At 42.1% G+C, this 12,043-nt stretch overlaps 1 protein-coding gene and 1 non-coding gene across 2 annotated transcripts in view; both read left to right on the forward strand.

The window, feature by feature from the left end:
- Positions 1 to 12,043, forward strand: part of RHOBTB3 (Rho related BTB domain containing 3) — a gene marked incomplete at its 5' end in the record, with an annotated part of 64,447 nt that overhangs the window by 11,232 nt on the left and 41,172 nt on the right. The window contains one exon of the mRNA XM_049769095.1: positions 9,301 to 9,455. Coding sequence (XP_049625052.1) covers positions 9,301 to 9,455 — 155 coding nt within the window. The remainder of the gene's footprint in view (positions 1 to 9,300; positions 9,456 to 12,043) is intronic.
- Positions 11,208 to 11,309, forward strand: LOC126002331 (U6 spliceosomal RNA). The gene has a single exon (XR_007493070.1). It is a non-coding gene; the product is annotated as a U6 spliceosomal RNA (small nuclear RNA).

Below are 12,043 nucleotides of genomic sequence, written 5' to 3' on the forward strand. Positions count from 1 at the left end.
CAAATGTTCTACTCACTGTGGGATTGATCCACCACCTACTTCAGTTCTTTTCTTTCTTTTTTTTGGGGGGGTGGTGGGCCACACCACAGTACTCAGTGGTTACTCTTGGCTTTGTGCTCTGAAATCACTTCTGGCAGATGGGGCCACTAGTTGCAGAAAGGTTGCACTAGCTAAGAGGTTGTACTCTTTATGACTGAAATCCAATTACAAACATATTTGTAACCACGGTGCTTAAATGTTTTTGTTTTGTTTTGTTTTGGTCACACCCGGCAGCATTCATGGGTTACTCCTGGCTCTGCACTCAGAAATCACTCATGGCAGGCACGTGGAACCATGTGGGATGCTGGGATTCGAACCACCATCTCACATGAATTGACTGCGTGCAAAGCAAACACCCTAACACTGTGCTATCTCTCCAGCCCCTGATATTATTATTATTTTGAAAAAATAAAAAAAGAAATTACTCTTGGCATGCTGCGGACTTTTATCATAATAAGATAAAAGTCCCTGAAGCAAACCTTAGTGGGTTAATTTTTCCACTGGGAATCAAGCGGATGCACGAGCGGACGAATATGAAATTTGAATTATGAAATATGAAATAAATGAAACCACACAGAATTACATGGTGAAAACAAGCAGTGAGGGAGAGGCCAGAGAGAGGCTTTATTCCTTGAATTGGGCCTTATATAGACAGATTTTGGGGGCGTAGCCAGGGAGAAAGGGAAAGGGGATGAACCAATGAGATCAGAGCTAGAATTAGCATATGAAGAGACAGGTAAAGAGAAACCAGATACCTTTAAGGAAATGGGGGGGGGGGGAGAGATCACAGAAGAGCTCAGCAGGAGACTTTTGGCGGGCTTTGATACTGACATTTCTTTGTCTGTAGGAGAGCTGAGGCTGGATTTCTATAGTGGCCAAATAGAAGATGTAATGTTACAGCCATGTTGGAATTATCGCCAATGATCCACGCAAAGGGTCAAATGATTGACTTCGCTAAGCGGGCCTTTTGGCAAATAATTCTTTTAGAAGAGGAAAGCCCTGCACCAGGGTAGGAAAAGACCACGTCTGGTGCGTGCTTTCCTTAGATGGGATGTAACATTGGCAGGCTTGGAGAACCATATTGAATGCTGGGGATTAAACCTGGGTCAGCCGTATGCAAGGCAAACACCCTACCTGCTATGCTATCTCTTCAGCCCACTTCTATTTTTTTTTCTATCATAAAATCTATCTGAAAGAAAAGGTTTTCATGGTGAAACCTCAGACTACACCTAGAACTATGTAATGCATGATGCTAAATGACTGGGAAAACTTAATGGCATCCTTTACATCAGGGAGTTTCACCTCCGCCCTCTTCTGTTACTTCTTTTCTCAAGTTTGTTTTCTCCTTTGAATTCTTTGTAGATGTTGAAATCTCTAAGTATCTCCTCCATCTTTCTTACTTTTCTTACTTTTCTTAACTTAATATTAGTTTGATTTGGGGCCACATGTAGCAGTACTCACTCAGGGTTTATTCCTGACTCTGCACTTAGGGGTCACTCCTGGAGAGCCTCTGGGAACCATATGGGGTGCCAGGGATCAAACTCAGATCAGGCTCATGCAAAGACAGCACTTGAACCCATGTACTATCTCTCTGGGCCAGATAAAAGCATTAGTTATTTTTACTTACTTACTTGAAAATTCTATATGGATTTGTTTATATCTTCCTCTGATAGAGTTTTAAGTCTTTCCATTGGTTGAGATTTTTTTGTGGTACTAATATTTCTCAAAGAGTTCCTAATTCTTTGTCGATTTTTGCCATTGATTAGGTTGCTTTCCTCCTGCCTTGCTCTGTTCTCTTTGGGGAGGAGATGTGAGGATGCATCCATCCTGGAACTCCAGGTTTTGCTCTTATCACTGGGGATCTCCATCACTTCTGCAGTGAACTCAGGGTCTTCATAATGTTCAATTTCCCTCTTTGTTCCTGTCCTATCTGCCTTTAGCCTTACAGGCTCTCTGGATTTCTGACCTGAGATTCTGGTTCTTTATTGACACCCTGTGCATGCATCTCCCATCTTCCTCTCTTCCTCCCTGCACCCAATCATGCTGCTATCTTCCATTTCTCCCACTTTCCTTCTCCCTGTGTTTTAATCTGTTCTTTGGTAGGGAGAAACAAAGAGTGAGGTTTTCTTGTCTTCTTGAAACTGGAAACAAATGTGTTCCTTTTTGTTCTCACATTAGGAGCCTCTGCATTTCTTGCTCTCTCTGATTAGAGTGCCCAGCTGCCTGCCTCCTGCCGTGTCTATATAGCGAATAAGGCATACTTCTCCTTGAGGTCATTTCCTGCTCTTACAGCTTTTCATTAAGCCCCAGGCAGAGTTGACTTTCCTCTTCTGTCTGCCTGGTGATTTTATGCACTTTTACCTTCATGTTTTTCTATTATAATGTAAGGGGCTTGTAGTCAGCTCAACACACTCTTGGTTCCTTTAATTTTGAGCATCCTTTATCTATGTGACATTATAGACCTAGTGTTTGGTAGGTTATCAATAAACATTTGTTTAGAAGCCAAAGAATAATTTTAAGAATGACATTCATAGGTAAAATTAATTCAGCCCATAAGGTATGATAACAATGGAATTACTGAATCTGTTCCCTCTTGGACTGTCCTTCCTGGACCCTCTGCCTGGACCTACTATCACTTCTAGGAACTGTTCACTGGCAATTTTTTTTTTCCTTTAGATTTTGGACCACACCTGGCAGTGCTCAGGACTTACTCCTGGCTCTGGACCCAGGGATCGCTTCAGGGCAAGCTCAGGGGTCCATGTAGGGTGAAGATCATCAGGGATGCTAGGGATTAAGCCTGGGTTGACTGCATGTAAAGTGCCCGACTTACGGTCTATCTCTCTGGCACTCTTTAAGTGTCTTCAGCTTTCTTGCTTTCCTTTGTAATACTTGCTTAACAGGCTTTGGTTTTGAAAAATGTTTGCTTTTCTGCCCCAAGTACTGCAGCACTTTTTATTGAATCATCATAATTTACAGTAGTGTTAAGATATTTTATGAGGCCACTACCCCATTCTCAATTCCAGAGTGCCAGTGTCCCTCTACCACTATTTCACAGTTCCTTCATAGTCTTCACATGTACTGCTATTAGCAAACTTAGTTCTACAGGCAAACTCTCAGGATACGTTTTGAATCTCTTCAAAATGGAACTGTCCTGTGTGCTACTGATCCCAGTTCAAACCCTGGAGGCTATTCACCAAATATGACTGAGTTGGCCAGGTGACCTCTTGGTGTGGTCCAAAAATAAAGACAAAAGAAAAGAAATGGACTTTTGTAGTAATACATATCTATATATAGATATCTACAACAGAATACTATGCAGTAAAAAAAGATGAAACCATGCAGTCCTCTGCAGTATGGATGGGATTGGAAGGGATTATCTTAAGCAAAATAAATCAGAGGGGAAAGGACAAATGTGTGATGATCTTACTTATCTGTGAAACAGAGAGAAACAAAGTAGAGAATAGATAGTATTAAACAAGTGGTGAGATCTTGGCCTTAGGTCACAAAACCCCATGGAGGGAAGGTAGGGGAAACCAAGATGGGACTAGAGATGACATAAGCTCAGTGGTAGGGGTAGTGGTGGTGGGCTATGGTAATTTTGTCCATCAATAGCATACATATGAACACTGTTGTCATCATGTTACCCAAGCCATAAATGAAACTTTTTTTTTTTTTGGTTTTTGGGTCACACCCGGCGGTGCTCAGGGGTTACTCCTGGCTGTCTGCTCAGAAATAGCTCCTGGCAGGCACTGGGGGGGGGGGGGGAACACATGACGACAATATGGGACACCGGGATTCGAACCAACCACCTTTGATCCTGGATCCGCTGCTTGCAAGGCAAACGCCGCTGTGCTATCTCTCCGGGCCCTAAATGAAACATTTTAAGAAAGAAAAATACCACAATCTGAAATGCATTGGGAAATTCTCTCTTCCTGATGAAAGTCTAATTAAAACTAATTAGTGTAATTTAAACTGTTGCAATCATGGGTGTAATAAAGGTTCAATCTGCAATTTACTTAGTCCATCACTGTTTTACCAGTTCTCTTACTATGCTCAAAAAGAACGACTGAACATTTTTTCTGTGGGGCATGTGAAAACAAAATTTTTCTAAGACATGTGCACACATCACACACACAAACACACATGTGCACAAATAAAATGAACTTTTCTGGAGCTCAAAGACAGTACAGCAGGGATGTTGTTTGCCTTGCATGGAGTCTGACCCAGGTTCAATCCTCTGGGTTTGAACCCTGACATCTTATATAGTCTCCTGAGCCACCCAGGAGTGATTCCAGAGCGCAGAACCCGGTAACCTCTGAGCCTTGCCAAGTGTGGCCCCAAACTAAAAAAACGATAACAATAACAACAAATGAAATCTCTGTGATATAGAAATGAAAGGATTAAATATGAGTTTTCTTGGAATATTCATCAACAAAAGGCTTACAACTCCAGACAGTGAAAAACTCAACTCATTTGGTGAAACTCAGGCAAAACCTAAACTTAGATTTTTCAGTCATATCAAGATTATTTGTTTAAAATTATTTTATATTGGGCAAGAGAGATAGTATAGTGGGTAGGGCATTTGCTCTGCACAAGCCAAGTTAGGTTCTATTTCCAGCATCTGAGATGGTCCCCCAAACCCTACCAGGAATGATCTCTGTAGCACAGAGCCAAGAGTAAGCCCTAAACACAAATGGGTATGACCCCCCAAACAAACACCAGCACAGTAATTATGTTCACATAATTATTTCCTGTGAAACACTACTGAAAACTTAATTTTCTTTTTTTTTAAATATCTTTATTTAAACACCATGATTATAAATGCGACTGTAGTTGGGTTTCAGTCATAAAAAAGAACACCGCCCCTGACGACTTAATTTTCTACTGAACAAAAGTTAAATAAGATCCTCTACCTACCCACACATTTTGTCAACACAAGAGAGCTTTATGGACATGAGGTGACCTTCATCTTCAGAAAACATTGGGCCTTGTGAAGGCTGTGCAAGAAATGAGAAATGTCAATGTGGAATTTTCCAGAGAGCCAAAATTTTTGACACAAATTTTATTTGTTTCAAACCTAAAATGATTTAGAAAAAATATCAAAGCATAACCAGATAAAACTGAGAAAAAGTCAAAGCAAAAATTTGGATGTAGGGGCCAGGTAGTGCTGTAGGTAAGGAGCTTGCCTGACATGTAGCCAACTTTGGCATCTCATATGATCCTTCAAGTACCACCAAGAATGATTTCTGAGTGCAGTCAGGCATAACTGCTGAGCACTGCCAGTTGTGCCCCCATCAAAAAAATTAGATTTGGATTTATGCCATAATTTAGAGAACTTGACCTTAATTTTTTAACTTTCTGTATATCTGGAATTAATGATACTTTGCCTGAACTAAATTTTTATGTTTTTTTCCTTCTATTTGAAGTACCATGTTTTACAATATTATCAATGACAGGTATTAGCATACAACATTCCAATCCATTGGCCTCCACCGCTATATTATCTTTTAATGTGTTGTTAGGTTAAGGAAGTAATAATTTTATTATTATTTCTTCATCTCTAACATAGTCTCTTCCATCTTTAAAATGAGGCTATGGATGCCTTTTCTTTTTTCTTTTTCTTTTTTTTTAATTTGTTTATTTTGAGTTTTTGGTCCACAGCCAGTGGTGCTCAGGGGTTACTCCTGGCTCTGAGCTCAGAAATCACTCCTGGCAGGCTTGGGGGACTTTTTTGTTTTGTTTTGAGGTCCCACCCGGCAACACTCAGGAATTACTCCTGGCTCTACACTCAGAAATCGCACCTGGCAGGCTCTGGGGACCATATGGGATGTCAGGAATGGAACCCAGGTCAGTCCTGGGTCAGCTGAGTGGAAGGTAAATACCCTATCTCTGTGCTATCACTCTGGCCCCTGGTGTGCTATCTCTAAAGTTCCATGAATACCTTTTCTAACAGAAGTCCAGCATGCCCTAATACCTCCCATACAAACACTAGTGTCCCTTTTCCATGGAAATCAGCCGTCCAGAGACCCTTCAGAATGGGTCTTTAGCCCTTGATTAGGGAAGTCCACTTAGGCATTGCCCCCTACTCCCACTGTTATCTTCCCTCACTTCTGGTACTTGTTTCTGAATAAAACCATTTCATTGGTAACTTTTTTTTTTTTTTTTTTTTTTTTTTTTGGTTTTTGGGCCACACCCATTTGAGGCTCAGGCGTTACTCCTGGCTATGCGCTCAGAAGTCGCTCCTGGCTTGGGGGACCATATGGGACGCCGGGGGATCGAACCGCGGTCCATCCTAGGCTAGCGCAGGCAAGGCAGGCACCTTACCTCCAGCGCCACCGCCCGGCCCCTCATTGGTAACTTTTATTTAAACTCATCACCCTCTGCTGAATGAAGCTGCTGGCTTCAGGTTATGCCTCTTCCATGGGGTAGTCCTCCCCAAAATGCTGGTTGCTTTAGGGATACGAAAGCCTAGGATCTCTCCCCTCAGACCCCAGTTGGGGGACTATTCTAAAACACCATCAAAGCTCCAGAGTCTTCTATAGGATCAGTTAAGTTGATCACTGCTACTCTCAGTGCAGTGGTAGATGTTTTACTGTCCAGGTTCACATCTCTCATCTCTAAGGACAATTTTATTATCGTCATCCCACCCAGATTCCAACATCTCCATCTCAGAGTTATCTCCCAGGGAAACTTATCTACATAATTTGTAAGGTGGGTAAAGAATGTACCACGTCTGACTTGGCTACCTTCTGAATGACAACTTGATGATCACAGGCTGTGAAATAGAGCAAAGCTGGCTAACAGAACAGGAGTTGAATAAACATTTTAACTTTATTGCGTATTGTTCTTTCTGACAGTTTGATATAACCATGTTCTCAGCAATAGTGCTGCACAGGTACAAACATAATTCTTGAAGAAGTTTATATTTTGAGAAAATACTTTTCCTTTAGTTTTTAATGGTTTTGATTTTTTTTTTTTTTTTTTTTTTTTTTTTTTGGTGAAACTCTGCTGCACTCAGGGGTTACTTTTGGCTCTGTGCTCAGAAATTACTCCTGGCAGTCTTGGGGGACCATATGGGATGTTGGGAATCAAACCCAGGTTCGACCCAGGTTGGCCACATGCAAGGCAAATGCCTACTGCTGTGCTATCTCTGTGGTCCCCTTTAATGGTTTTGATTTTGAAGGAAAAAAGAGTGATTGAACTTTAGTTTCTACATTTGAATGTTTCAGGGTTTGAGATGTGAGATAGTTTGATTAAAAAAAATGCTTTAGGGCCGGAGCGATAGCAGTAGGGTGTTTGCCTTGCATGCAGCAGATGCAGGACGGACCTGGTTTGATTTCTGGTGTCCCACATGGTCCCCCAAGCCAGGAGCGATTTCTGAGCACATAGCCAGGAGTAACCCCTGAGAGTCACAGGATGTGGTCTACCCCCACCCCCCCCCCAAAAAAAAAAGCTTTAGAGGCTGGAGAGATAGTTCAATAGTGCAGTAGGTAAGGCACTTGCCTTGGATGTAATGACCCAGGTTTGATTATAATACCACTTGTGGTCCACTGAGCATCATCAGGAATGGTCCTTGAGCACAGGGCTGGGAATAAGCCCTAAGACCTGTTGTGTGTAGCGTACATATATGTTTCATTTATGAGGAAAGGAGCATTTTTGTAGTCTTGAAGACTGAGTAAAGAGGTTGGAATGATAATACAGTAGGTAGAGCATTGGCCTTGCACATAGCCAACCTGGGTTTGATCCCCGACATCCCGTATGTCCCCCAAGCCTACCGAGAGTGATTCCTGGGTGTAGAGCCAGGTGTCAGTCCTATACATTATAGGGTGTGAGGTCAGGTTGAGAAAATGAAAGCAAATTATAAGATTTGTTCAAATAGAAGTTCAAATAAAAGTATAAGATCTATTCAGATGTGGCAAATAATGTTTAAAACTTTTTATTTGGGAAATTTCAGATACACTGGGTTATGCTCAGGGCTTACTCCTAGCTCTGCACTTAGGAATCACTTCTGACTGGCCACAGGGACCACATGGATTGTTAGGGACTGAACCTAAGCTAGACACATGCAAGGCAAATCCCTGTACTGTCTCTCTAGGCCCTAAATATTTTGTTTGTTTGTTTTTCGGGTCACAATCTGTAGTGCTCAGGGGTTAGCCCCTAAATATTATCTTTTAAAAAAGCCAGTCCTGGGGGCTGGAGAAATAGCATGGTGGTGGGGCATTTGCCTCTCATGCTGAAGGATGGTGGTTCGAATCCCAGCATTCCATATGGTTTCCCCCTCCCCCGCTGAGCCTGCCAGGAGCAATTTTTGAGTGTAGAGCCAGGAGTAACCCCTGAGCACTGCCGGGTATGACTCCAAAACCAAATAAATAAAAAAAAAATAAATAAATAGCCAGTCCATGGGCCAGATAAATAGTATAGGGGTTACAGTGCCTGTCTTCAAGCAATGGAGCTTGGTTTGATTTGCTTATACGTTCCTCTGAGCAACACCAGGAGTGATACCTGAGCACAGAGCCAGGAGTAAGTCTTGACCATCACCATGTGTGTCTCAAACAAAATGAAACAAGACACACACAAACAAAAACCAGCTCATTGTTTTCCATATTTTCTTTATTTTGGGGGGGGGGTTTGGAATCACACCCTGCAGTGCTCAGGGGCTACTCCTGGCTCTATGCTCAGAAATCGCCCCTGGCAGGCAAGAGGGACCATATGGGATACCAGGATTCGAACCACCATCCTTCTGCATGAAAGGCAAACGCCTTACCTCCATGCTATCTCTCCAGCCCGTTTTCCATGTTTTCTCAAGGTATTATACAGATTGTTCAACTGGTGCCCAAACTTGGGAGGATTCAAAACTGTGTAAGAGGAAACAGGCCTGCTGTTACTGATCGACTGTTGGACTAGCCATACTTCTGCTTTTCAATTTCTTAATGATTTTTTCTCCTTGCAATTGAAACTTGAATTTGGAACTTTCTCTATGGTTCTCTAAGAAGCTACTCCTCAGAAGACAAGTCTCGTAATCACTGAAAAGAATTTAAAGCAGAGTTAGACACTCTATTATTAAGGAGTCCATTATGTTAGGGGTTTCCTTGCTCTCATTGACACTTTCCACTCCAAGTTCAGTGAGTAGTCATTCTTAACTATCCTGGGGTTGTGGTTCTAGTGTGAGTTCTTCATTTGTTGTCTCCTGGATAGACTGTCTCTTTGCCTATTTTCACCACTTCATTTCAAGGACCCTTTCTACTTACATTTTTTTCTCAGAAGAGTTACCTTGCACATGCCCATTGTGCACTTCAGACCGAGGAAGCTGTGTCAGTACGACTGAAGGGATCCAGCTTGCTAAGGAACTGGGCGCCACCTATCTGGAGCTGCACAGCCTGGATGACTTCTACATAGGAAAGTATTTTGGAGGAGTGGTAAGTGGAAATTCCTGTTGCGTAAAGTCACTTGTCAGCTTGACTCTTCAGCTGTTTTCCAGAACATCCGTAAGAAATCAAGGTCCAGAGCATAGCCAGACTTGACCTCAAGAAAGAAACTTACTGAAGTGTTAGGGGGGTTGTGAGACTCAAGCCGTGTTTTTTCTGCAAGGAAATGTTTTATGTTGAGGAACATGGTATTTTGTTTCCATGTGGCGATTGGCTTATATTGATCTTCGATGTTCATCTCAAAGGCATGTTGATTTTCACAAACTGGTGACGTTTGGCTTAGTACTCATCTTTACGTAGTTCAGCAAGTCTTGCAGCCTGAAGGAGTAGACCCAGAAAATTTTCTTCATTCCTTTTTTTTTTTTTTTTTTTTTGGTGTTTGAGTCACACCTGGCAGCACTCAGGGGCTACTCCTGGCTCTACTACGCTTACAAATCGCTCCTGGCAGGCTTGGGGGACCATATGGGATGTCAGGATTCGAACCACCATCCTTCTGCATGCCTTACCTCCATGCTATCTCTCTGGCTCAGATTCCTGCCTACTCCTTAAAAAGCATCATTTTTACTTCTATGTGCTTTGGCATATCCTTAAAATTTTGGTGTAGTTCAGATAATCAGATAACTTATATAACCAGATAATTTTGTGTGTGTGTGTGTGTGTGTGTGTGTGTGTGTGTGTGTGTGTGTGTGTGTACACCCAGCGGTACTTAGTGTTTACTTCTGTCTCTGGATAGGCTCGGCACCATATGGAGTCTGTAATGGAACCCAGGTCAACCACATGCAAAACAAGCACCCTACTCACTGTACCACTTTATCATTACTCTTCCCCCCACTGACCCCCAGTTAACTTCTTGTTGGATATGCAGGGAGCTAGAGCTGACCTGCTTAGTTGTGGTGATATTTATTAAGTCCTGTAGGCTTTTAAGTCTCAGAGATCTGAGCACACCACACCAGCCACCCAGTAATAGGATGATCTGTTACTGAAAGGTGTTGTGGAATTGTATCCTCTATTTGATACTTGGATTTGGAACTTTCTCTATGGTTCTCTAAGAAGCTACTCTTCAGAAACAAGTCTGGTAATCACCGAAAATAATTTATTTATTTATTTTTGTTTTTTTGGGTCATACTCGGCAGTGCTCAGGGGTTTCTCCTGGCTCTATGCTCAGAAATCACTCCTGGCAGGCTCGGGGGACCATATGGGATGCCAGGATTCGAACCATCGTTCTTCTGCATGCAAGGCAAACATACTACCTTCATGCTATCTCTCCGGCCCCACTGAAAATAATTTAAAGCAGAGTAAAATTCAGTATGTGGACTCATGTTGAAATATTATGATTTCCAATAACTATAGAAGTTATGTCATTTGTCCTGGAGTTGCAGAAACAATATAAGTGGTAAAATTCAACATGTAAAGTACAGCATTAGGGGGAGAGAGAGAAAGAGAGAAGAAAGGGGAGAGAGAGAGAGGAGAAAGGGAGAGACAGTTAAGGTGCAGGACTTGCATGTGGCTAGCCCCAGTTGGATCCCAGCACTGCCTGGTTGCAGCATATAGCTCTAGAGGCCCTGAGCACCAACAGATGTGCCTCAGAGCCCCAAGTTCCACACCCTAGCATTGAACTAATTGCTGAGAATGACCTGGAGTGGCCTCAGGACCCCCTGAGCACTGTTTGGTGCCTTCCCCAATTACATCATTAAGGAAAATCTTGCCATGATACCTATTATTACCATTACTTAAATAATTTTATCACTTCGGCAGCACATATACTAAAATTGGAATGATACAGAGAAGATTAGCATGGCCGTTGTGCGAGGATGAATGCAAATTCATGAAGCGTTCCATATTTAAAAAAAATAAAGCTTTTATTTATAGTGATAATAGAAAGGTAGAGAAGGATAGAAATTATTTTTCCTAGAAAGCACATTACATTTTAGTGATTTAAAACTTAATTTAGTCTAAACATATCGCATTTCTCTGGAATAAGGAGACAGGAAAAAAAAAAGATAGTAAGTTTCTATTTTGGGGAGGATGAGGCTGATGCTCCAAGCCTCATTTTTTTTTTTTTTTTGGTTCCTTATTCTCAGGTCCCTACTTTCCACCTTTCAAGTTCTTTTCTGTCTCTCCTTTTTCTCTCTCCCTTGTCTTAACATCTAGAATTGGAGCATTATTACATTAACTGCATGGCCAAGGTGGGAGCATGCAGAGTGGTATCTGTCTCCTTAACTCAAGATCTGACGAGGGGCTGAGAAATAGAGGGCTGTTTGCCTTGCACATGGCAGACCTCAGTTTCATCCTTCACACCATCAAGAATAATCCCTAAGCACCAAGCTTGGAGTAACCCTGAGCACAAACAGTGGTTTACAAACCAAAAAATGAAAAGTGATGAGAGTAGGGAAATAAGATCAAAATAATCTCCTTTTCATTTATGTATTTTTATTATTTGGTTTTTGGGCCATACCCGGCTGTGCTCAGGAGTTATTTACTGGCTCTGCACTTAAAAATCACTCCTGGGAGGCTCAGCGAACCATATGGGATTCTGGAATTAGAACCTGGGTCCATCCCGGGTCTGCCACGTGCAAGGC

Source organism: Suncus etruscus, chromosome 2, assembly GCF_024139225.1.
Source record: "Suncus etruscus isolate mSunEtr1 chromosome 2, mSunEtr1.pri.cur, whole genome shotgun sequence".
NCBI classification, from domain to species: domain Eukaryota; kingdom Metazoa; phylum Chordata; class Mammalia; order Eulipotyphla; family Soricidae; genus Suncus; species Suncus etruscus.